This window comes from Eleutherodactylus coqui, chromosome 3, assembly GCF_035609145.1.
Source record: "Eleutherodactylus coqui strain aEleCoq1 chromosome 3, aEleCoq1.hap1, whole genome shotgun sequence".
Taxonomy (NCBI): Eukaryota; Metazoa; Chordata; class Amphibia; order Anura; family Eleutherodactylidae; genus Eleutherodactylus; species Eleutherodactylus coqui.
The window spans coordinates 291,740,949-291,768,010 of NC_089839.1; the positions used below are offsets into that span (position 1 = coordinate 291,740,949).

A 27,062-nucleotide genomic window follows, 5' to 3' on the forward strand; every position below is an offset into this window, starting at 1 on the left:
TACCTGATAAGGGTTATTACCCCTCTATGAGCAGTGGCACACAGGCTTCCATCACCGCCTGCCCCGTGCAGCAGGTCTGGTCTAGTACCTGATAAGGGTTATTACCCCTCTATGAGCAGTGGCACACAGGCTTCCATCACAGCCTGCCCCGTGCAGCAGGTCTGGTCTAGTACCTGATGAGGGTTATTACCCTCTCTATGAGCAGTAGTACACAGGCTTCCATCACCACCTGCCCCGTGCAGCAGGTCTGGTCTAGTACCTGATCAGGGTTATTACCCCTCTATGAGCAGTGGCACACAGGCTTCCCCCTCTATGAGCAGTGGCACACAGGCTTCCATCACCGCCTGCCCCGTGCAGCAGGTCTGGTCTAGTACCTGATGAGGCTTATTACCCCTCTATGAGCAGTGGCACACAGGCTTCCATCACCACCTGCCCCGTGCAGCAGGTCTGGTCTAGTACCTGATAAGGGTTATTACCCCTCTATGAGCAGTAGTACACAGGCTTCCATCACCACCTGCCCCAAACACCACAGAAGCCTCGGGGACTCGTTGTAAAAGTAAAACTTCACTAGTTCTTTATTGCTTGATATTTACAAAAGGAAAAAACAAACGGTTTTGCAGGCCATAGCAAGAATATAACAAATCAGTTACCAAGTCACAGCTAAGTGTAGAAAAGATCTACAAATCTTCACCGAGATTTAACCTGCTTTTATAGAACAATTCAGCCTGAGAAATGATTTATACTCGTTTAGGCAACTCTAACCCTTTCAGTGCCAGACTAAATGGCTTGCAAGATCAGCATAACCCACATTGTGCATCTTTGGGTGTGAAGGTGCAGACATACGTGTGCAAATGTTAATAGACCTTCTTCCTCTTGAAGTAGGCATCGCCGCAGCCGTCGCCAGAGGTTTGGCCGTAGTGATCGGAGTATCCAGAGCCGGCGTCTGTGCTGGAGAGGATATATGCCCTCTTCTCGGTCCCGGTTACCTGTCCAATTAAGAGAATACCACTGAACACTTACACCAAAATTATGACTTCTCTACGCCAGTCTTCTGGCCCTAGATGGATCCGTATGCCCCATTAGATTTTCTGACCTGAGATTATGTGATGCATTTCACGTCACGTACCTTATCTGCCGATGCTGTAACTCCCGGCTGGTACAGCGCTTGTGCGTTCGTATAGTAAGTGGGAGGAGCTCGAATATACGTGCTGTATTCTCCGTAACCCAGAGTGGAAGAGGACTACAAAGACAATTAGGATTAAAGAGGACTATATAAACACCAGCCCACAGCTCAGCTCTACTGAAGTGATTGAGACTGAGCTGCAATACTCCACACAACCTGTGGACAAGTGTGGCGCTGTTCCTGGAAGACAGGAGCCATGTTTTTCTAATCCTGGACAACAAATGCCCAAAGACTGCAGCAGCACACAAAATGTAAGTGTGCTACCTGGTAAGAGAAATCTGCGCCTGCTGACTGGTACAATTTTGGCTGCAACTCCTCATGTAAAAACATCCATAGATGCAGATCCTGCGGCTGGTCCACCCATACTATATAACAGAACGCCATGTCTGGAGGGGGCCATACTGCCGCTCACATGCTCTTTCCGAACACCCACGAGGGAAGGTGAATAATTTGCATGTGTCTTCCAAGTTTAAAAAACAAATACTAACAGCCTAGCTCCAGAGCGGGACTAATTACTATGTACATATGTAATCAACACGGCATCATGGGAGAAATCAGCTCTACATCTGTTGCCGTTCTCGCTGCATGGCATTTACAGCGGGGAAGGTAATACACCGAACAGTATATTTGGCAGCTTGATGTTTTAATGTGGCTTTTGTGGCATCGTGCCAGCGCCGGGCTGCTCCCTCCCCTTACAACATAACTCCTCCAAATGCTAACGAAATCCTCTGACGGGCCGTCCCTCCAACATGCAGAAGCTCCTTGACAAACAGTGCAACCAAAAATATGAGGGAGTTCAGTGTATGTAGGCCTGGTAACTATTTATTGCCTCAATGCGTATAAAAACTTTATAAATTTAAACCAAAAAAATAAAAATAAAAAAAATAATGTGCGACTCCAACTCCAGCCCAGACCTGCATGTCTACATGGTTATAGGACTAGGAGAGTACCTTCACACAGGCCAGAAGTGCTGCAGGTATTGCCCCTTGCTAAATTACAGAGGGTACTTTTACCCGGGACGACTGTTACTCCTGCACTTCCACACACAAGCCACAGGCGTTCAGTGAATGGAGGCGGAGCCAGAGATCTCTTCTAGCTGCCCTCCTCCATCCACTGGGGACAGGCAGTTGTTCAAAGACGACCTACTGCCCGTTTACACGGAGCAGGAAGTCGCTCACTAGTCACTTCATATCAGTGAGCTGAAACAAAGTGACTAGCGACTAATGAGCGATTTCTTGCCGAGTTTACAAGGGACAGCTCTTGCTTAAAATGGCTCATTGGAGAGATTTTTTTGGCAGATTGGAGTCTTGTTTGGGTACTTTGATCCAGGCTAACAATCACAGACTACATGCAGGGCTTGTTTGTACCCAGATCCTATGGAAACCGCCAAGATTACAGCCTACACAGAACAGTAAGGGCGAGTTCAGACATGGCGGTATTCCAGCACATACAAATCAGAGTATACAGAGCAGGTGACCGGGGTTTCAAAACAGTCCTCCACGTGCAGAGGGAAAATTGTGCAAGAAGAAAAAAATTAAAGATAGTACACTTGACAAAAATGTAGCAGAATTTCACCCCTTCAATTAACAGAGCTGAAATTAATGGTGAATCTACAGTAAAATCTGCATGCATCACATGTGGACTTTGCTACTGAATCACCACGGATTTGTGGCATTACCCCAAATTTTTTTAGAACATTTACAAAGTTGCTTCTTGTTTCAAGTGGTTGCAAAAAAGTGTCCATATTCTTTTAGAAAAGACTTAATGAATATCACTGTTCTCTTCCCCTCAGAGTCCTGCTAGCACAGTAAAACAAGATTTCCTGTCCCCGCGTTAAAGGGGTTGTCCCGCGCCGAAACGGGTTTTTTTTGTTTTTTTTTTAACCCCCCCCCCCCGTTCGGCGCGAGACAACCCCGATGCAGGGGTTAAAAAAACAAACCGCTCAGCGCTTACATGAATCCCGGCGGTCCGGCGTCTTCATACTTACCTGCTGAAGATGGCCGCCGGGGTCTGCTCCCTCCGTGGACCGCAGCTCTTCTGTGCGGTCCATTGCCGATTCCAGCCTCCTGATTGGCTGGAATCGGCACGTGACGGGGTGGAGCTACACGGAGCCGGCTAATTTGGCCATCGGAGGGCGAAAATTAGTCGGCTCCATGGGAACGAGGACGCAAGCAACGGAGCAGGTAAGTAAAAAACTTTTTATAACTTCTGTATGGCTCATAATTAATGCACAATGTACATTACAAAGTGCATTAATATGGCCATACGGAAGTGTATAGACCCACTTGCTGCCGCGGGACAACCCCTTTAAACTCGCAGGAGCGATGAGGGAAAAAAAAAAAAAGTTTGATTTGTTTAAAATGCAGTGTGTTAAATATCCCTTGTAAATGTGGACTCCCCTTACCTGGCTGCTATCACCTGGTGCATCAGTCTGGGCTCCGCTGTACGTGGAGTATTGGTCATACCACTGCTGCAGTGCCTCCTGAAACAGAACAGGGTGTTATTACTATGACACCCCTTGCCATCAGCAGAGCAGCTATGTGACCGACGATCTACCTGAGAGTAATCTCCGTATTGCTGGTTGTAGGCTAAATAGCCGTCCGGCTGTGCTGCTGTGTCCTGAGAGATTAATCCATCCATAGTCTGAGACTGGAGCGCCCGGATGGCCATTCCTAAAAGACAAAGGACGGATGTTAAGGTCTGATCCTGGGGAGCCCGGGGCCCTCGCTGCACACAATGTAACATTCTTAGATACAAATGTCTGCAGTTTACAGGATTATTGATGATCTGCTAGACTTAGAGCTTATTTACAGGAGTGTATATCGGCTGGTGTTTTCACGGCCGACCGATATACGCTTCCATCTGAGCAGTCCCTCCTTCCCTCACCGTCTCTCTGCCCCTCTCATCCACTCCAGCGTCTGCAATAGGAGGGGGTGGGATGAGGGCGGAGCCAGGTTTTGCTCTATCCTACCCACTTCCATTGCTGGCTATGGACAAGGAGGGGATTGGAGGTTGGGCTGGGGACTTAGCCCGCCCCCTCCCATTGCAAAACGCTTGGAGGTGAGGAGAGAAGCAGAGAGCTGGTAAAGATGGGGAAGGGGAGACAGGTCGATAAGCTCGTGTAAATAAGCCCTAGATCCCATTTCTAAGATGGCTTTACACAGCTCTTAAACTGGACAAAGCAAGCCGCGGAGCAAGGATGTAAGCAATACCCCCTAATGGCAGCAGGACTTTACCAGGAAGCACACTGGCCAAGTTCAGGTACGGGTTGGTGCTTAGCCGGATGTCCCTGGGCGGCTCTCCCAGCAGCGACGTCTGGTTGGTCATCTTGCTCTACAATATTAAACGATGCCTTTATACGAACTGTAGTAATTTGGTACTCAACATTTCATACATACCGACACGATAGACTAGAAAACGTAAGGTAATACAAATAAATCCTCGGGGTTACGGCACTTTTTATAACCTTTTGACATTCAGAACTCTCTAAACTGAATGTCTGCCTTGTTGTGTTTATGTCCAATATTCTGTACTGATAGGAATAGATGGCTCCATATCTCTGTATAGACAGAATTGGGTACACGCTGCCACCACTAGGGGGAGCCTGCATACAATCTACACATTGATAACAAGACCGTATGCAGTAATCTCTCTCATGTTACCGATTTTGTGTCACTTTTAATTAAATCATTCAATAGTTTGGATCTTTGCTTTGCCCATGGCAGATTTTAGACAAACTTAATAATTAAAGAATAATTCCCGGGTCTGTATACACCTCAAATCAGTGTGTAAATGAAACGTTCCACCACTTCTCAATATACTTTCCCCGTTTTTTTAAATAAAAAAATATTTTAGGGCTTTTTTTCCTTCCACATTTCAGTTTATTACAATTTTCAGAATCTGTTTGCAGCAGGTTTGTTTGTTTACACAAATGTTTTCATTCACTGACAGCAAAGCGGATACAATGTATCCAGTATAATGATCGGTGAGCCAAGGCTCTGTTCAGACTTCTGCTTCTTCCTTCCATCCAGCGGTTCTATTGTAAACACTGGAGGAAAAAAAAAAAAAGTAGCATGCTGCGCTATTTTTTTCTGGTGAAATAATGAAGCCCATAATGAGTTCGGTCATGTGACAGACTCGGTATACATTTTTAGGGTACTTTCTCAGAGGCCAGAAGGGCTGCAGCCATTTAGGTGCAGATTTGGTCATGTTCTTAAATTGTGAAGCAGCTGCAGAATATAACCTTTGTATCTCAAGGGTTAAATTGTGCAACATACAGACATAGCTGGGATTCGTCACGGAAAATTTCCATATTGTGAAACAGATTTCTGAAACCTCAACATGGCTTGTCCTGTAGAAGCTGCAGAAAATCTGCAGTGTTTACTACCTGTGTGAAGGCGGCCTTAAAAAGTTCTGTCACGGAACAGAAGAACGGAAACCTAAACAAAGTCAAAATATCAAAAACTATAACAGACGTTTAAGCCGACGGCATTTCAGTTTGTAACTTGACCACTGGGTGGCAGTGTTGTACTAAAATCCATCACATCAGTTATATTGTGTCGCTTACCCAGCAGTTACTACATTATGGTTATTAAGCCTCGTCTAAAGAGGTTCTTCGCATTGGATAATACCGCCTTTTAGAAAAGGGTTTTTTGCGCCTGAATGACAAACTAATTCTTTAGTTGCATTCCAGGAGCTTTTTTAATTTAACTTTTTCATCAACAGCCGTATGAGGGCTTGTTTGTGTATTTTAATGGCATTTTTTTTAGTATCTACAATGTACTGTAGAAAGTAACAGTTTTTTTAAGGGCATTGGGGGGGGGGGGGGGGTCGCCATTTGTTTTTTGGATTTCATTTTTACGGGTTCGGTGTGCAAAATAACGTGATAACATTCTCTGAGTCAGCATGATTCCAGCGACACCAAGTTTATGTTTTGCCATTTTTGTATACTAAAAACCCTTTTTTTTAAAAATTATTTGCTTTTGTGTCGCAGCATTCCTGAAGCATTTTTTATTTTTCCATCGCCGGAGCTCTATAAAGGGCTTATTTTTTGAGGGATGAACTTTATCCAATTTTTGGGAACGTGTGGTTGTCTTTTATTCCAGTTTTGCCTTCTAGAGGCGAGATTTAAAAAAAAAAAAAAAAAAGCGAGAATTGCAGATTTTGTTAAAAATGAACACCGTATCCCGTGCAGTATAAATAATAAATTAGTTCTGCAGGATGGCACTATAAGTTTTAGAATGGTAATTTTTTTTCCTTTCACAACTATTTCACACTTTTTTTAAAAATGTTTTTTTTTTTTTTTTTTTTTAATCCCTGCATTCAGAGACCCCTAACATTTCTCTTTTGTTGTGAAAGGGTTTTATTTTTCCGGGATCAGTTGCACCTTTTAATAATTTTCTATTCTGTTTTATTTGTGAGGAAGAGACAAAATTAGCTATTTTCACCATGTTTTTTGTATTTTTTTTCATGACTTGCACTGTGAGGGTTAATGTGCTACCTTTTTTCTGGGTCATTATGAACGCAGCGATACCACATTTGTAATTTTTTTTTTTACATAGTAAAAGGGGGAAAGGTGGATTTTGACGTTATAAAAGTAAGAAGGAAAAAAAAAAAAACCTTTGCCCCTTTAGGGGACTTTAATATCACCATCTTTTTTCATTCTTCTAACACCACTACTATAATCTAGTATAGTAGTGCATTAGAAAGCCTACGAAGCTAAGCCGTATAGGCCACTGTAGCTGGGAAACCCAAAAAAAAATGTATTCAAGCCTCCGAGTGCCATAGTAACCCGTTGGGACCCTGAGATTTGATCGCGGAGGTTCGATGGGTGACAGGGAGGCCACTCCCTCTGTCAGCTTTCTACATGTTGCACTGACCGCAGCGTGTAAAGGGTTGAACAGCGAGGTTGAAACATTACTTCGATCCATGCTGTTAGAGCAAATAGCAGGCTCTCAGACAGCTGAGCACCGCTCTCCCTGGCATGAGAGACCTGCGCAAGGCTTATTCATGCAGCCACTGTCAAAAGAAGGTGCTGCAGAATAAAGCCCCTTAACGGCCACTGTCAAGATGTATGGGTGGTCATTAAGGGGTTAAAAATATACCATTCATAATCTCCCCCTGCTAGGAGCCCCCAGAAATCAGTGTGTGTTCATTTTTCCAGCAGCGCCACCACAGGAGAAATGAAGCATTACACCGTGCTTTTTTGCGTCAATGGTTTGTCTGTGTAACGTGGGACAGATCAAGTCTTCCAGAGAGAGAGCGAGAAATAGTCTTTGTAGCCGCTCTCCACTCTGGACAAAAGTTGAAGATCCTGAACACAGAGCCTCGTCTGCTAAATCAGAATTAACATGTGATGTATGAAAATGGGGTTTCTTAAGCAGAGCACCCATGAAGCTTGAGCAGGAATGTCACCAGATTAGAAGACCCTCTGCAATAGCTCTTGTGGAGAGCTTTACATCCCTCATAACGAAGCATCTAATCAGAAGCCCATTCTCACCACATGCAGAGCGTCGGCGGCGCTGGCCTGGAGGAGCGCTGGATTCGGTCCCGTCAGCAGTGCCCCCTCTGATGCCATCGGTGCAGCCTGCTTGTCCTGTGGTAGCCTGGGCAGAGCAGAGTGCTGACTGTGGTAGTAGGGCAACAGGTCTAGATAAGGAAAGACAGGTTAGAAGCCGCTTACACAACACGTCTCATATAGCTGCACATACACATGACAAACAGCAGTGAGAGCCACAGACTAATGTGTATAGGACTAGGAAAGTCCCGCAGAACACCTACACATGCACTTCAGTGCAGAGGTTCCAATCTGTGTATGCCAAGCCACCTGTGTGGTCATGAACCCAACCCCAAATAAATGCAATTGTGTCCAAGGAGGCGGCAGCATCAGCGGTGTAGAAATTGTAAAAAAAGGTTTTATTGTTCTATAAAATGGCGACGTTTCAACTTAATCTAAGTCTTTTTCAAGGGGCACACATTGGCAGCAGCTCATGCCTCCCATCCATGGTGTGAACGAGGCTTTAGAGCTCCCATTCACCCTTATGTTTGGGTTCGCCCACATTACGTTCTTAGATTTCCATCAGGATTAGCGCCATTATTGTGTGCAAAAACCTCAGAAACACGACAAACTATATCAGCCCTGCAGTCATTAACCCCTCACAAGACAATGTAAAAGTCAGCTGTTCCTGGGGATCAGACACAGAATGCAGTAACAGATCAGCAGCTGCGCAAGAGTGATAAACGCTGATCTCATCTCTCTCTAATAATTGATTGCACATGAACCTGTTCACTGGCAACGGTCCAGGTCAAAAACTCTTAAAGAGGTTGTCTCGCGGCAGCAAGTGGGGTTATGCACTTCTGTATGGCCACATTAATGCACTTTGTAATATACATCGTGCATTAAATATGAGCCATACAGAAGTTATTCACTTACCTTCCCTGCGCTGGCGTCCCCGTCTCCATCTAACTTCAGCGTCTAATCGCCCGATTAGACGCGCTTGCGCAGAAGGGTCTTCTGCCTTCGGCTCGGCAGCAGCGGCGTTCTGGCTCCGCCCCTTCTATGCGTCATCGCGTAGCTCTGCCCCATCACGTGTGCCGATTCCAGCCAATCAGGAGGCTGGAATCGGCACGCGTGATGGGGCGGAGCTACGCGATAACGCGTAGAAGGGGGCGGAGCCAGAACGCCGCTGCTGCCGAGCCGACCCGTAGGCAGAAGACCCTTCTGCGCAAGCGCGTCTAATCGGGCGATTAGACGCTGAAGTTAGACGGAGCCATGGAGACGGGGACGCCAGCGCAGGGAAGGTAAGTGAATAACTTCTGTATGGCTCATATTTAATGCACGATGTATATTACAAAGTGCATTAATATGGCCATACAGAAGTGCATAACCCCACTTGCTTTCGCGAGACAACCCCTTTAAGGCCTATTTACTGGCAAAGATAACCTTTTAAACGATTGAAAGTTTTAGCAATTGTTTTTCATAAAGTACTAATGGGCACTAATGCCCATTAGTACTTTACCACATTCATTTGCGTGCAAATGAACTCAGCAGGTGGTCTGAGCTCTGCAATTAGCGCCATTCTTCTGGCACGGGCTGCTAAACAAAAACAATATCTCTAGCTCCAGTGGAGAACACTGCGTGCGGTCTACATGATGGTTTTTAAGCTCACCTAAAAATCATCGCTCAGACGAAAAGTGCACGATGGTAGTATTTACACCCAATGATTACCGCTCATTTGCATTATTTTAATGAATTTTGAGCGATAATCGTTGTGTGTAAATGGGCCTTTAGGGCTTGTTCACACGAGCATATTTGCACACACAATGCTACACTAGCAAACTTTGCACATGTAATACGCATTAAAACATGTTAAACGCTGTAACAATTTGTAAATAGGAGGCAGTGGCAGAAGGATCCACTAGAGGTGCAGTTATGTTCAAACTATTGAAACTACCCAGTTATTGTTCGGTGTAAATACTTGCCAAGCGAATGCTATACGATCTTAATGTCACCATGGCTGCAGGCTTGTTCCAATTGCCGTACTCTTAGGTTGTTGATACGAGTGCAATATGGCGCTTTTTGTAGGTCCATAATGTGTCCCGGCCCGAATTGCGAATATCCTGACCCAAATTCTTAGCATCACGGGAATCTATGATGCTTGGTAATCGGGTCAGGATAGCCGCCATCATCCCAGGACACACACCCGTATTACGGCCACATAAATACAGCCATAATGTGCGTAACACGGGCCTTAAAGCTCCTATATAGTTACATATGGAAGACAACAAGTTTATTACTGCAAAAGCAGAATGACAACTATATATTAGAGCTCTCACAGGACTTAAGCTTTCCTAGGCTCCTGAATGGCACATTTGGATGGTTACAAAGTGAAACAATTGCCTCTCCTACTTCACAGCATAACTAAGTGGATTTGCCATAGAGGAGTCTAGAAAAGCTGTGCAACAACCCAGAGGAAGCTGGAAAGGTGGTCAATTTTAGTGGTCACCCAGCTTTCCCATTCTTAATAAGATGCCGAATTCGTCATATGGCCCAGGTTAACCCTTTAATCCCTGCTCCTGTCCGTTACTATCCTTCACAGTCAAACTTGCTCATAGATTAAAAATCCACATTACTTTTCGGCATGTCTCTCTGTGCGGCCTCCACTGGTCCTGTCTGTGCGGTCCCCATCGCTGTCTGTAACATGGAGACCGGGGCTTCTCCCAGCAGGCCAGGTTTCTATCAACAAAAACGGCGCATAAAGTACAGTGTACAAGCCAAAACGTGGAGGAGGGCCAAGAGCGCCCCCTTGTGGGTACTTACACTGTTATTGGACTGTGAGCTCTTGAGCTGCATAAGTTGCTGCTGGGCCATCTGCAGATGGGAGTAATTCTGCAACAGGAGGTTCCCTGGGAGTCCCGGCTTCTGGAGAATAACAAAAGTCACATACGGACTGATATAGGAGGACAGGATGGAGCTCTGGGCTAAAGCAGCAAAGGATCTCTAGGTTTCTGGCTGGATACATTAAAGGAAAACCTGAAAAACCTCAACAGGGAAGTATTTGGGAAAGCAGACAGCAAACAGAGAACTGTCCGCCAAGTCTATCATTTCCCCATAAAATACAATATTCCCAGGAAGTAACATGACGCCCTCTTCAGGTAAGCCTTTATATACCGCCGCTATCCTAGCGCCCTTCTCATCCAGTTTTCCAGAAGCCCTGTACAGTAAGTCGACCTAGTTATGGAGCACTGGATATACACAGATGTACTGAAAAGTCATGTGACAGGAACTAAAGTGGTGCAGGACCCCCTCCAACCAGGCAAAGTGCAACTCCACAAGAGGACAGAAGACGCCATGTCATATGGATAGCCACCCATAGCTCCGTAATATTTGTAGGTGCAGGTGTGAATGAACCTCTCCAACACATCCCTTAATTGCTCAAATGGGCTCATGTTGGGTGAATGTGCAGGCCACACCATTCATAGGAACTCTACCGAATGCTCCTTCAACCACTTCTGGAAAACTTGGGCCCCATGGCACAATGCAAGATCCTGCTGGAATATCCCACTATTGTGGCTGTACATGAAGTCTACAAAATAGTCACCAAGCATTGAAACATAGTGAGCACCGGTCAATGATGTGTTTAGATGGACCAGCAGACCCAACTTGTGTCATGAGAACACCCAACACCTTGTTGCCAACTGGGTCCATGGCTTCAAGGGGTCTGAACCACACACTAACCCAGCCTGAAACTATAATTCCCAATCCGGACTCCGATAAGTTACGTCCCCTTTCCATGAGCATGCTGGCCAGTGTTCAACCGCACTCACAAGATAACACCTCACAACTTATACAGGCGTACCCAGGCGGTCACCCGAGGCAACGCCACTTCATAAACAATTTACATACTGCAATCCCATGACTTTTGGCACATTAGTGTATATAACTAGGCAGATCTGCCATTTAGGAGTCTCCCAAAGCTGTACGATAACCGCTGTGCAGCTGTAGTGATGCTTGCTTTGGTTGTCACCCAGCTTCCCCAGAAACAGATATAGCTATGGCGGAGTAAAATCTCTCTGACAACTTAATGACGTCTATTCACTCCTAAATCTTGTGCCCGCAGACCCTTCCGCAGGGCTGGGCCGCTCCCTCCTTACCTGCTGAAGTTTGTTGAGCTGTAATAGTGCTTGGCTGACTGTTGGATTAATAAAGTTCGGTCGTCCAGAGGAACCTGTGAGATACGGAGAGCTCAGACCAGAGTGACAGGCGCGAATGCACTGTGAGGACTGTGCCAAGGACCACTCACCATGCTTCCCTGACCTTCCTCGGGCCGCTGGCTGCAGGAGCATCTGGAGCATGGCGGGATTATTCAGGCTCTGCATGATCTGTGCTGGGTTGGGCTCTGGAAGCAATCCCTTCCTGTTATTCTGCAGCTGGACACAAGGACAAGTATTTAGTGTAAAGTACTAGTTAGCGTTAGTAATAACAGACTAGTTACCTTAGGAGTATGACCAAATCCTGCTCAAAATACGATGCAGCTCAGCACAACTACAGCGCCGGGTCATTTTACACGGAATGACTGCCATCCCAGCGACAATCACACAAGGAAGCGGCTGCCTGTTTACACGGGCCAATCGTCGTTCGGTTTTTATGCAAGCCTAAACTGAACGACGAACAATAAGTGAACGCATTATGGTTAATCGTTCAGTGTCAGCGCTGCCAGCGACAATCGCCAGACTCCGGCGATCCAGCAAAAATATGAAAATATGTTCCGCGTAAAAGGGTCCTTAATTGCACGCACTAACAGTTCCTGCAGCGGAGTATAACATGTAAGATTTATTAAAGCGACCCTCCGGTTTCAGGACAAAATTCTGTCCTGGGACCGGTGTGGTTGCAAGTATATTACCTGCATTTGATCTTCTCTTCTGTCCCATTTTGCCGATTCTGGTCCTGGTTTTCAGCCATCCAAGATGGCCGCTGCAATTTTCTAACTCAAACACTGCACTGCTCTCTAATTGGCCAGCACTGATCATGTGAGCAACACTAGCCAATCAGAGAGCAAGTATAGCGCATTGGCAGTCTAACATTACCAACAAATTATGAGAATTAGGTAGTCCAAAGATTATGTCAGCCATCTTGGATAGCCCACAGAAAAAAATGAAATTAGGAGCCAAAACCGGAAGATTGGACAGATGGGAGAGAAGAACAAGTATAGGTCATATATCACCTGCCTTCTCCGGTCCCGGGATGGAAAACTAGATGGTTGCTTTAATATGAAGGTCTAAGAAGAATCTGTGCTGCTGCCAAGTACAGCCTAAAGGATTGCTTACACTTGTAACTGTAAACAGACCCTCAGCTGTTTAACCAATTAAGGACCAAGCACAGTAAATTTACGGCGCTTGGTCTTGGGCTTTAATTCCAGCCGACAGTAAAAAAATACGGCATGGGATTAAAAACCCCACTTCTGCAATCAATCAGAAGCAGGTTGGGTTTTCAGCCAGTAGTCACAGCTAAGAACTCGAAGGAGAAGGAAGAAGTGTTTTTAACCCCTTCTGCCCTCTCCTTTCCCAGAGTACACCGCGCTCAACGAGTGCTATGTAACAAGAGGTGAAAGTGGAAGTAGAACTTCCACTACGCGAGTCGGTGGTCATGCGGACCCTGATCTATTGTCACTACAGAGGATGTTTTCCCTATGGATGCTCCAGAACCAGTGGGAAAGGGTCAAATCAAAAAAAACAAAAACAACATGTGAATATCCCCCAGAGGTCTTCTATGAAGTCATGAAGGGTATAGATATGCATGTAATTATTTTTTTACTAGGTAAACCAAAATTACAGATTATACACATACATATATATACACATTATATATATATATATATATATATATATATATATATATATATATATATATATATATATATATATATATATATGAAAATAACCCAAAGCAGGCGCCAACCTAAACAGTTGCCATATGCACCCTGTAATCCAAAATCACACGTTATATATCAAAGCATTGGAAACAAAATGAGAAACCCATTCCTACACTTTATTTTAGCGTAAATATACTAAATGGAAAAAAAAAACACAACTAGCATAAGAATCTTAAAAGGAGAGAAAAAAAAAAAAAAAAAAACGCAGCAAAAATAGGGCAGTTAAACCACCACATGATTAAAATCCCTAAAAAGTTTCTGATCATTAAGGTACAAAACAGCCAGGTCCTTAAGGGGTTAGTTAAGCAAGACAGGTTGTCAGCGCTTCTATTCATGAGAAACAAGAAGAGACACTGCAAATTGTGAAGAATTATATATTTAAAAAAAAACAAAAAAAAAAAACACGAGAAAGTTGCAGAAAACCACCCCTGCCATCCCCTCAGGGGTCTTCATTGGAGAAAGACTCCACAGATCTCAGTATAGACTGGCCGACGAGACCCTGTCACACAAGTCTGATGCCCCCAGTGCCCGCCGCCGCTCTCTTACCATTCCCTGTGCTGCTACGAGGGCAGCGAGCACGCTTCGGCCGGGGGATCCGGGGGCGCAGAAGGAGACCTGAATCTTGCTCCCGTTCACAATTGTTCCGTCCATCGAGTCCCTCACCTCCTCTGCTTGCTTGGCAGTTTCGTACTCAACCACAGCAAAGCCTCCAGAATAGCCGCCATCTTCCTCCGCCAGCTGCAACGACAGATGTAACATTACAATCCATCATGGAGGGAGAAACCGGAAGAAATAGGAAGACGACAAATGGAAAGTTTTACAAAACCAGCAACAAACGATTTGGAGCCTTCTGCTAATACACATCCTAAAGCAGTGGTGGCGAACCTATGGCACGCGTGCCAGAGGCGGCACGCAGAGCCCTCCCTGCTGGCACGCGTCACCATCGGCCGCTCATCACTTACTGAATACCGGCAGAAAGGAACAATGGCCCTGGCAGGTGAGATATGTCCTCGGCGTACTCCCTCACCTTTCCCTGACGGTCTTCCCTCTTTGCCTTGTCAGTGTCCATGGCGCGCTCCCTTCTTCACTGCAGTAGCAGCCCAGCATCTTCCCTGCCTGCTCCGCGGCAGGGACTGGTCCCCCGCTGTTAGTCCTGGCGGGCCGGCGCGCTCCCTTCTTCACTGCAGCGGCGGGCCGGCATATTCCATGCCTGCTGCGCCACTGTCAGTGTGCACCAGCGGGACTCGTCCCCCGCTGTCAGTGTCCTCTTGGGCCGGCGCGCGGGGGAAACAACAGCGGCGGCATGCAGGCTAACAGCGGGAAGGACAGTGGCCGCGGGGGCACATGGCCATACACAGCCGGCATTGAGTGGGACAGCGGGGAGTACAGTGACAGCGGCCACAGGGGTAAGGTGGGCCTGGGAGCGCACTATCATGAGTGTGATGCGCTGGGAGCACAGTGTCAGCAGCGGGGGTGGCTGGGAGCGCTGTGTCATGAGTGTGGGGGCACTGGCGTAACCCTGGAGGCCAGGCAAAAAGCTTGGCACACGCTGCTGCGAGAACCTGCTTGCAAGTAGCCAATCAGAAGCTAGGGGTGTAACAAAAGCATTCCTGCATGGAAACCCTGTCATACCCCTAGCTTCGGGTGGTGACAAGATACGCCAGTACCGAAGGCGTCCGGCAGCACAAATGATGTCACAGTGTGTAACTGGGATCAGCGCTAGCAGCAGCGGCGAGTAGAGGAGGATGGTACGTATATGGGTCTCGGTGGGGAAGGGGCGCTATTACTACTGCAGGCCGCCGTGGGGTGTCCCTATTACCGCCGGGGCCACCGTGGGGTGTCCCTATCACCGCCAGGGCCGCCGTGGGGTGTCCCTGGGGTCTCCCTATTACCGCTGGGGGGTGTCCCTATTACCGCCGGGGCCGCCTTGGGGTGTCCCTATCACCGCCGGGGCCGCCGTGGGGTGTCCTTGGGGTCTCCCTATTACCGCTGGGGGGTGTCCCTATTACTGCCGGGGTCACTGTGGGGTGTCCCTATTACCACTGGGGCCGCCATGGGGTGTCCCTGGGGTCGCTGTGGGGTGTCCCTATTACCACTCGGGGGTGTCCCTATTACCGCCGGGGCCGCCGTGGGGTGTTCCTATTACCGCTGGGGTATGTTTACACATGGCAGGAATTACCGTGGAAAATTCCGCAGTATTTCCGCATCTAAAAAGCAGTCACAATCTGCACCCGGTCTATTTTGAAGCGGCCGTGTGCTTTTTATAACGACGGGGGTAAAATCATACGTCGTGATAAGCTCCGCCCCTGACATGTTGGCACTTTGCGATAAATAAGTGGGTTTTGGGTTGCAGTTTGGGCACTCCGTCTCTAAAAGGTTCGCCATCACTGTCCTAAAGGGTCACTCGTCTGTTCCTCGCACATGCTGGCCATAATTCAATCTGCCTGTTCCTGCCACTAGGAGGCGACCTATACACAGCAGTTTATGACGCCTGAAAGCCAGAATAAGATGCTGTATACAAAGAGATATAGATATAGCGATCTCTCGCTTTCAAGTTCAGGGTCAGGCGGGCATTGCTGCCTTTATCCAGCGACAAGTTCTCTTTAAGGGTGACTCCCCACTAGCGTTTATTTCCACTGCGAATTCGTCGAGGTTTTTTTTCCAATTGTCAATGGGACTTCCTAATGTTAAAACTGCGGTTTTAACATTAGAAAGTCCCATTGACAATTGGCAAAAAATTTGCAGCGGAAGAAAAACGCTAGTGGGTAGTCACCCTAAAGGGAAAGCAGAAGGCGAAGCACTTACATGTTCTCAGTGGCTGTGATCCAGCGCCATGCGCTTGGCGTTTGTTGTGACAAAAGGATATCACCAAAAAAAAAAACAAAAAAAAAAAACAAAAAACAAACAGGTGATCGCTGCGTTACCGCTCGTTCTCCTGCCATCCGTGCTCACATCCTGATCGCCATGATGCCAGGAGTTCGGGAATGTGACACCGCAGCCTCTGACTCCAGTAACAATCTGTCACAACACAAGCCGTGACGGCAGGGAACAGGCAAGTTCTGCTCCTTTCCTTATTTTGCCACAAGGGACAAATAAAGCTGCCATGTTGTCCAGTAACCAGACAACTCTTCTAAACTCAGAATTCCCCAATAGGTTATATGAAAGTAGGCTTTCTAATCTGGACAACCCATTTAAAGGTTGTTTTCTTGGCTTTTACTACTGCTGACCTATCCCGAGGCCAGGTCATCAATAGTAAAAGGCCTGAACGCCCCTTTAAACTTCTAGCGTCTCTATAAATAAACTAGTGTCATAATTAGTTTCAAGGTACAGATGGGGGGGGGGGGGTAACACTATAATACCGGGGGCTTTGTGCAGGCGGGTATCCTGAGTCCAGATTAAATCACACTGACGGGTTACATAAAAAGCTCCATAATTTCATATACTTTGGTCACAAATGGCAGCAACCAAACCCCATAGGCCTTCCCATCTTATCCACGATCTGCAGAGGGCAAAGGGGTCCTAAATGGGCACAATAGAGTGGCATACTGGAGTGCACCATGCAGTGGTAGTGCCATGCCCATGCGCCCAATGAATAGTGTTGAAGGATTCGTTTTAGGGGACGTTCACACGCAACTCAAATGGTGCAAGTTTTTCACATTGGAAAATCTGCATCAAAACGGCATGAAAAGGGCGAATTCCAGTGCGGATTTTGAAGCGGCGTTGATGCACCATTTCCACTACATGGGAACGTCCTCTTCTAGTACGAAGATTCTGAAACTGCTTAATATACTTTGTCACACTCACTCGCTATTTTCAAAATCTCTGCTTTCTGTCAGTGAATGAGTTCATTCTTGTTTAAATCCAGGTATGTAAAACCCCTACACTACTTCTCACAGCTGAGGTTTGGCCACATTTGTATCCAGTGTAGACAATCCTCTGCAAGCTACACAGCCGGGACTGATACATTGTAACAAACTATCCGAGCAGAAGAGCGAGCGGATCGGGAGGACAGCGGTCCACACTGGATACAGCCGACCTTCAGTCTGTATACATTGTTTGCTTCTTGTTAATGAACGTTCAGGTCTCTATATAAAAATGCAGAAATATTGAAAACTGCGAGGAAATTAAACATGAAGTGGAATATATTCGAAGTTGCGGATGTTTTCATTCTATAATAAAGCTTTATTCGTCGCCGCCTGCCAGTACACAACGCCGCCTGCCAGTACACAACGCCGCCTGCCAGTACACAACGCCGCCTGCGGCTATTTAATATTAACCAGAGATCTAGAGCCCAAAATAGCTGAAGGCAGAAATTGCACTTAGCAACCCAGCAGAACAAATATGGCTTACACACCGTTCGCGGTATTACGGCAGGAGGCCGAGGAACATGTTCTATAGACACCAGCTGAGGAGTAGGGATCTCAGGGCCAGAGATGCAACGCTCCGTGTACCGCTATACGATATTAACATGCAGCAATGTTTCCTATTCCAGCTTCTGTGATCATATTACATACAGTGTACACATAGAATTAAAGGGGTTTTCCAGGAAAATACTATTGAAGACCCGTCTTCAGGATAGATCATCAGTAGTTAATGGTCGGGGACGGAAACCTCGCACTGGGTTATAACAAATCCTGAGAGGGCTGCAAAGTGTGTGGACAATATGTTTATACACACAGATACAATATGTACATATATAACTGCACCTCTATGATCTTCATATATGGATGTGTATAAATAAAAGCCTCCTGAGGAAAAACAGATATTTCTATCTTCCAGGAAGGGAATATTACTAGAACCCCAACGATCCCCCTGCATAGAAATGAAGGTCTCCTACGGTCCCTGTGATTAAGTCTCGGATGTTCGCCTGATTACAGCTAAATATGCTGCTAATGAGGAGGTTTATTATGTGGTGGGGAACTATTCTCAGACGGCTTGTGTTTAACCATTTCCACAGCCCAAGCTCAGGGTAAACATCTGTAACTGTGTGATGACCTCTAGAGGGCGACATTCTGAATGCTCCTGTACAGAAACTTTTGAAAAGTCGCTCTTTCCACTAGCTCAGAGTTCGAGGGGAGCCCCCACTTAGTAAGCAAGCTCCAATAAACATGTCGCCGGAGTTCTTCAGATGAACATGTTCTGAAGAAGGATCCCGACTAAGGATGAGCGAGTATACTCGCTAAGGCACTACTCGTCCGAGTAATGTGCCTTAGACGAGTATCTCCCTGCTCCTCTTTAAAGATTCGGGGGCCGCCGCGGAGCTGCTGGGGAGAGCGGGGAGGAACGGAGGGGAGATCTCTTTCTCCCTCTCCCCTGCTCCCCGCCGCCACTCACCTGTCAGCTGCGGCGGCTCCCGAATCTTCAGGGACGAGCAGGGAGATACTCGTCTAAAGCACATTATTCGAGCGAGTAGTGCCTTAGCGAGTATACTCGCTCATCCTTAATCCCGACCAACATCCACTTGTGAAGGGGGCTTAACAATTCCAGTAAATGCATTACTATAAGGAACTGCTGGTTATGCAATTTTCTAATAACAAATTTTCGAATATGAATCAAATATAATCATTAACCCTTTGCAATCCAAGTTTGGATTCAGGGTTTCCTAGGGGGCCTTCTCTTTCTGCCATTACACAGTGGTGCCATCTGTCGGCCAGAGCCAGTACTGCGGTATGGGACATGCTGGAGAGGCCCCCCCGACATCAGAGCGACCAGTAATCTACAGTAAGAATACCCTGCCGGACATCTTGCGACATCGGAGCTGTACAGCCTTTAAAAACAATATCTTCAGACGTCAGGCAGTGGATTAGAAAGGGTTAAATGGGTTTTCCGAGACCCAATACTGATGTTCAATCCTCAGGATAGGTCATTAATATCCAATCGGTGGGGGGTCTGGCACTCCAAGCCCCTGTTTAATGAGACCAAAGCCTTCAGGCATCTTCAATGCATGCAAGATAAAGCGCCGTACGTTCCGTAGCGATGGTGCTCGGTGTGGAAGTTCAATTCAATTCACTTGAATAGAACAGAGTTTCACACGGCCGAGAATCTCACGCGGGTTTGATGCGTTAAGAGACTCACAAAACTTTCCATTCTTTTGAATGGAGTCATATATATGAGCAATATTGCCCCGCACCCCATCACTGTGCGAGAAAGAGTTGCGGCACGTTCTATCTTTTCACGTTCCCCCAAATGCATCACCCATTGTTTTCAATGAGACAGTAAAGCACGCCGTGCGATGTGCACACGAGAGCATTGTTTCACATTGAAAACAATGGGAAATACTTACCGCGCCTCCAACGCGCCTGAAAGCTGCGCAGGAGGATCACTACTTTACGGAACGCGTGTTGTGACCGCGATATTGGGGAGAGTTTCTCAGCCCAATATCACACTCACCCGTGCATATGTAGCCTAAGTGACGAATAAATGAACAGCGGTCATGGTGTTCTGATCATGGGGGCCCGAGGAGAAGTCATCAATACTTAAGTGCCAGAAAACCTCTTGCAAGGGCCACTGCAGCGAACACACATCTTTCCCTCCCTGCTTCCCCCTCACCTGATTGCCTGTCACACTCTGCTCGTCTCCTCTGTGTATTCCAGCCCCTTCCCTGCAGTGCGGCCCCCTGTATGATGCTTATCAGCCACCAACTGAAGCCCGGGATCTTTTACTTTCAGTTTCACATCAATCCCATGATGTAGCACAGCATTAGTTGAGGCTATACCATTTCTGCCTGCTAGTGGACAGTTTATTATTACCTTCTATATTCTTCTAAATAAACTGCAGACTATAAGGATACAGCCAGGAGGATGAGCTGTGATCTCCTCTATTGTGTGATCATCATTAGTAAAGGATAGAAGTGCCTGTGTCCCCTCTAGACCGTTTCTGTGGTAGGTGTATGTAACAGCATAACAGACTGTGAAACAGACTTAGAGAACACAACACCAAGTAAATCCAAGCTGGTCAGAAGCGAAATCATAAGACCATCTGAGGCAAAAGAGGCCAGGAGCTTCAGACAAATAATCAACCAACCACAGTAATACTAGCCAATTGGGGGGTAGTTACATCATGAATGGGGGGGCGGAGATCAAAGGAGTGGCCCTTTAAGATGGCTCGAAATAAGAACCTATATTTAAATGTGGATCACTTTGTTATAGCTTATTAATTCAGCGTAGAAGGAAATGTTTTGGACTTTCTAATATACTTTGTATTTCAGTTTTATTATCTCTGCTTGCTTTCACTGAATCTGAACATACTTATTTACCTTCACAGACTAAAAACCATGCACAACCCCACAGCACCCTTCGGTGTATTAGTGGGCGCAATACGCAGAAAATAGAACCCATTAATTCCAAAGTGTTGGCTCACATGCGCGTATTTTTCTTGTGCATTTCGGTCGCACGCTCTATATTCCTGCGCATGTGGGCACCAAAAGTCACTATAGTAATCAATGGGAATATGCAAGTACCCGTAAAATACACTAGGAGATGCGCGAAATACTGTGTAATTGCATCGGGGAAAAAAAGAACACATCTGGATTTAGTCATTACAAGTCGGTACATTTTTGCTGTGTTCATGCCACAAATACGCAGCGGTCGGGTGAAGGGAGCCTGACCGTTGCATCTCGAAGGCGGACGTCCGCTGTTCACACTGTGAGGAAATGTCACAGTCCACTCGGGCGTCATTTTTTGTTAATCTCATCCACAGATTCTATTATAATTGTAGTGGATTGTTCATAGTAGAACTTCTGCAGCCTTCCTGCCCCGTGTGAAGGCACTCTTTCTTTTTAATTCCCCGCTTCATAGCGGGGTTGCATATAAATCGCCGCCGATACGCAATGTATTGCGCATGGACAGCATTGCATACGCTGCCCATACTAAAAAGTATAGGGCCCTCGCTGCGTGGTACACTGAGAAATAGAGCAGGCTGCAATCCATTTCTTGTGCGTATTAATACACTCATTAATGGATAGAGTCCATTTTCCTTAATTGATTCCATTCACCGTGTATCACAGAGCCGTGTATTGCACGTGTAATACACGGTGAAAAACCACCCGTGGACACGAGGCATTACTCCCATCAACCTCCCTACAGTGTCCATTTAGCTTTCCGACCTATTGTGAGAGATGAGGGGGAGGGGGGGGGGTGGCGCAATATTAAGTGGAAGTGTAGTTGTGCTATTGCAATGAGCGGGGACACAACCTGCGGACAGTAAGCTTCATCCACTACCTGGCAGAAGAGCGGTTGGTGCAGCGAGGAGAACCTTTCCACCAGTTCCTCGGTATTGCTGAAGTCTTTAGGAAGCTTGTCAACGCACAGGCACTTTGAATGGATAAAATCCGCTGTCAGTTGATTGACGTCGACCCACTGGGCAAAGAGGGTGAACTCCTCCAGCTGTTTGCCGAGCAATTCCAGCCGGGCCTTGGAAGCAGAGTCCTTTTTCATATATTCTACAAAGCCGTAGCCCTTGCAGCGTCCGCTGAGTTCGCTGTAGACCAGGAGGCAGCGCTCAATGTTTCCGTAAGTCCGAACCAATTCCTCAAACTCTTGGAAGGTGAGTGAGGGGGGCAGGTTTGTGACGCACAGGAGGGCATCTGTCGGCTGCAGCTGAACCCAAATCTCCTTGTCTCGGAAGAGGCATTTGTGGAAGCTGGATATAGCATCTTGTGCTTGTTCTCCGTTGGTCAGAGTGATGAAGGCTGAAACGAGAGGACAGACAGAAGCTCAACGCAAGAACATACAGACCAAGACTCTATGGACCGCTGAAACCCTTTGGCGCTGCCTGGAGATTTCTGGGACTCCATATCTGCCACATTTTAAGCAAATTAATGGCGATTTGTGCGGACCTTTCCTAAATAGGTTCCCCAAGATTATTAGAAACAGAACCGAAGGTTTTCAGCACATTGGAGGGAAATTCATAAATACGTTTACCCAATATTCTGGCAATTAAAAAATTTTATTTCTTTACAGCAACCTCAGTGTCTGCAAATTTTTAAACCACCCTGGCCACTTTTGGAAAAGGTAGGTAGGGCTTGACGTGTCACTTCTTAAGGCCTAGTGCCCACGACCGTGACAAGCTCCGCAAGCGTAATACCGCAGCGGAGCCAGTCACGGCGCCACCCCAAAGACCCCATACTCTCCTCCGGATTCGCTGCCCGACGCCCCGCATCCCGTGCCGGTACGCATGCGCAGTACAGTGCGTGACGCGGGTGTCGGTGAGCGGGGGAAGCGCTTTCACGCTATCTTCTGCTGTCCTACAGTGCAGTCAATGGAAGCCGTCCACGCGTATGTCCGCGGCAAAATAGAACATGCCGCGGGTGATTTCATGGGGCGGAATTCCGCGGTGTGAACATTGTGCTATTAGCTTCAATAGAACCTAATAGCTGCGGGGCAACGCCGCAGATTTCCACCGCGTATCACGGTGGAAATCCGCCCGTGGGAATTAGGCCTAAGGGACAAAATCCGTCAGCAGAACTTCAGATGCAATTTCATACACAGTTACAGGGCTAAATCTGGGTCAGAAATTCAGAATCCATGTAGAAAAGACTCCTTAGGGCTCCAATCCACTTGCGTTTTTTTAACGCTTTTTTGTCGATGGGACTTTCTAATTTTAAAAAGGCATCGCAAGTTCGTGCTTTGCGTTTTTTGTGCGATGAGTTTTAACATTAGAAAGACCTATTCACAATCATGTTAAAAAAAAAGAAACGCAAGTGGGTAGGAGCGCTTATATCGGCTGCGTTTCTGTAAGGAAACTTGTACAACCAGAGCCCTACTCTGTACTGACAAGGAGAAAGACCCCGCTGGGTATAAACGGGCATTTCTGTTTTGGCCTATATCTCTAGTTATGTTTCAAAGCTCTGTAATGGAGTGGACATTGAACAACAAGGCGACCACCTATAGGTGGCACTAGAGAGCTTTCTTCTTTCTGAAGGAGCGCTACTCTGTATACTTTTGCCCCGAACGACTCCCTATAGTAGCTGCAGAATCGGCACCCGGAGAGCGCAGTCATTCTGGATATCGGTGGTAGTCCGGTACAGACATCACTCGGGTCATCTTCTCTAGGACAGAGCAGAAGAGCGTTCCTCCCTTTATAACAGGGGAACATCCAGGAGCAGCACACACAAGATGGCACTATGGTTGGTAAGATCACGGTCCATCAGTACTGAGATAGATGATCGCTGCATGCAGCCTGCGCCACCATCCTAAAGCCACATCCACACGGGCGAGCGCCATATTAAGCTGTGAAACTTGCCAACGTCGGTTTTTCACACCGATGCGAGGAGTTTTTCATTCAAAAGCAGCTCGCATTAGGTCTGTGAAATTGCGATCCTCCGACGCGTTTCACGGGTGTCAGAGGATCGCAAGTGTTTCCTAGTGATCTCAATGGCAAACATCCTATCGCACGGTATAAGAGTCCATGCAATGTCTTGTAAAGTCCTATTGAGAACAATGGGCAGGCCATTCACTGCCCCAAAAGACACAACAGGCTGTGATTCTTATCCTGGCAGCGAGAAGGAAAAAATAAAAAATAATCAAAATCGTTAATAAGTCTATTCAAAAGAATGGGAGTTCATCATCGTTGCGTCTCGTGACGCACAAAACTCACGCAAGATTCTCGCCAGTGTAAATGTAGCCTAATGGAAGGTATTCTGTAATGAGGGGAAAAAAGGAAAAACATTTTAAAAAAAAACACAGGTATGCTATAAATCCGGAGTGGCCACAGCCGAACCTAAATGGTCCAGAAATGGCCATATTTTTAAATTGTGGTTTCCGGCAGGATTTCGCCCTTGTAGTTTCATTGCAGAAAATGTCCGTTTTAGGTGAACATTTTTATCTTTCCACACGGCTTGTATTGTAAATACTGCAGCATTTCTCCCATGTATGAAGGCAGCTTAGGACTTAAGGCAGACGGGGCGCAACGATCGCCCAGCAATCTAAGGAGCCTAAAGTCCTTTCCCCCTTTTTGTCTAGCTGAGGCCATATTTACATGGCCAAAAACAACTGGTGCCCAAGATTGTCAGGTGCGACTTGCGTTGCTCATCACACAACCCCACGACCGTGCGATGTTCGGCAGACCCCACATTACAAGTCCTACTCCCACATGAAGATAGGACATGCTGCCATCTTTCCATTTCAATACAAGCAAACAAGAAAAAAAAATAAATAAAAATAAGCAGAGCAGAAACTTGCCACTGAACTTTTGTGCATGGGCCGCCTGCGCAGTAACAGAGCGGGGGGTGGGGGGTAACTAGCGGAGGGTGAACCCCATTGTGCAGATAGAATGTGACTCGGGGAGACCTTTGTTTACAAGTACCAATAAGTGTTGGGTTCTTCCCCCGCAGTCAGGCTGAGCCGTCCCCCTATTATAGGTCGGAGCGCGCACAATATGGTAGCGAGGGTCTAATGAATATTTTATTTCCCCAAACTCAGCCGAGGCGCACATTTCCCATTATCCTGCAGAATGCGGGTGTGAGGGAGGTCAATAACTGCTGGGTCAGGTGAAAGAGCTCTCCAGTTACCCTCCGCGTCTCCTCCGCCTGACACCACAATCCCCGGGATGCGCTTTATATGCAGACGCTGCTATTCCTGAGCAATTACCGAGGAGAAACCTAAACGTGAGGCCAATAACACGCCGCACACAATGAAGCCGGGAGTGGGGGGGGGTATCAAATGATCAGAACCACCTGCTGTCCTTAACCCCTCAATGACCACAACGCTTCAGTCCTAAACAAGCAGGCACTAGGTTGGGACTCTACACAAATAGCTCGAACTTTAATTTCTGAAACTGAAACAAAGGACTTGAGGCTTTTTTTTTTGAGAAACACTCGTTTTTTAATACGTTTAATATATATGAGGTAAGTTCTAGGGTATGAGAAGTTATAATAAAACTAACACACGGTAGTTATTTATATTTGGAACTTCACATTAAAATAAAAAGTACAACAGGCTTCCGATTTGGTTTGTGGTTTTGATATGTGTCGTCTCAGGTGAAAGTGGCGACGGTTTCATGTGTGAGAGCAGTTTATGTACTTTATTTGTATTTTTTTTAAACTTAAGTTTCTATATAAGATGTGATGGGGGAGGAGGGGTGCGGGCATGGTGGCTCTAGTACCCTGTTGTACCGCCTCTAGCTTGGATACAGATGTGATAGGGGTGAGCATGGAGGCTCTAGTACCCTGTTGTACCGCCTCTAGCTTGGATACAGATGTGATAGGGGTGAGCATGGAGGCTCTAGTACCCTGTTGTACCGCCTCTAGCTTAGATACAAGATATGATAGGAATGGGCATGGAGGCTCTAGTACCCTGTTGTACCGCCTCTAGCTTGGATACAAAATGTGATACAAGCAGGCATGGAGGCTCTAGTACCCTGTTGTACCACCTCTAGCTTAGATAAAAGATGCGATACGGGGGGCATGGAGGCTCTAGTACTTGTTGTACCGCCTCTAGCTTGGATACAAGATGTGATACGGGAGGGCATGGAGTCTCTAGTACCCTGTTGTACCACCTCTAGCTTAAATACAAGATGTGATAGGGATGGGCATGGAGGCTCTAGCAAATGAAGTTCAATGTTGATAAATGGAAGGTTCTGCACATGGGCAGGAGAAACAGATGTCACCAATATACACTAAATGGGGTACTGCTATGGAAAAGTGAGATGGAAAAAGACCCGGGGGTACTAGTGGATTGTAGACTAAACTGGAGCAACCAATGCCAGTCAGCTGCTGCAAAAGCTAATAAAGTCTTGGGGTACATTAAAAGAGGTATAGGGGCGAAGGACAAGAACATTATCCTCCCACTATATAAGGCACATGTCAGGCCTCACATGGAATACTGCGCACAGTTCTGGTCACCGGGGCTCAGGAAAGATGTTACAGTGCAGGAGGGGGTTCAAATCAGGGCAACTAAACTAATACATGGAATGACGGGACTGGAATACCCAGAGAGGCACCAAAATTGGGATTATTTACCCTGGAAAAAAGACTGCTAAGGGGCGATCAAATAACCATGTATAAATACATTAGGGGACAATACAAGGATCTCTCCCATGATCTGTTTATACCCAGGACTGCGACGGTAACGAGAGGGCATCCGCTACGTCTAGAGGAAAGCAGGTTTCATCACCAACACAGAAAAGGGTTCTTTACTGTAAGAGCAGTGAGACTGTGGAACTCTCTGCCTGAGGAAGTGGTGATGGCAAAATCCATAGAGGTATTTCAAATAGTCGCAGCACTTACCCCCAAAGAGGAGTTTAAAAGGGGACTTGATGTCTTTCTGGAGAGGAAGGATATTACAGGATATAAATCTTAGGTTAATTGTTAATCCGGGTATATAGGCAGGTAGGAACTATTAGGGGTTGATCCAGGGAACAGTCTGATTGCCATTAGGGAGTCGGGAAGGAATTTTCCCCCAAAAAGGCTAATTGGCTCCTGCCTCTTGGGGTCAACAACACAGGAGGAT

General features: G+C 46.6%; 1 protein-coding gene across 2 annotated transcripts in view; it reads right to left on the reverse strand.

Moving 5' to 3' along the window:
• Nucleotides 1–544: 544 nt before the first annotated feature.
• The window catches only part of RAVER2 (ribonucleoprotein, PTB binding 2), a 37,401-nt gene continuing 10,883 nt past the window's right edge, over nt 545–27,062 (reverse strand). Inside the window, exons 3-14 of one of the 2 annotated variants that reach the window (XM_066597686.1) lie at nt 21,834–22,303; nt 14,161–14,352; nt 11,986–12,112; nt 11,837–11,874; nt 10,503–10,604; nt 10,316–10,418; nt 7,683–7,831; nt 4,420–4,516; nt 3,740–3,855; nt 3,588–3,665; nt 1,127–1,240; nt 545–986 (exon numbers count right to left, since the gene is read on the reverse strand). In XM_066597686.1, coding sequence (XP_066453783.1) covers nt 855–986; nt 1,127–1,240; nt 3,588–3,665; nt 3,740–3,855; nt 4,420–4,516; nt 7,683–7,831; nt 10,316–10,418; nt 10,503–10,604; nt 11,837–11,874; nt 11,986–12,112; nt 14,161–14,352; nt 21,834–22,303 — 1,718 coding nt within the window. In that variant the 3' untranslated portion in view covers nt 545–854. Of the gene's footprint in view, nt 987–1,126; nt 1,241–3,587; nt 3,666–3,739; nt 3,856–4,419; nt 4,517–7,682; nt 7,832–10,315; nt 10,419–10,502; nt 10,605–11,836; nt 11,911–11,985; nt 12,113–14,160; nt 14,353–21,833; nt 22,304–27,062 lie in introns of both variants that reach the window. The other variant, XM_066597685.1, reaches the window with a different exon arrangement.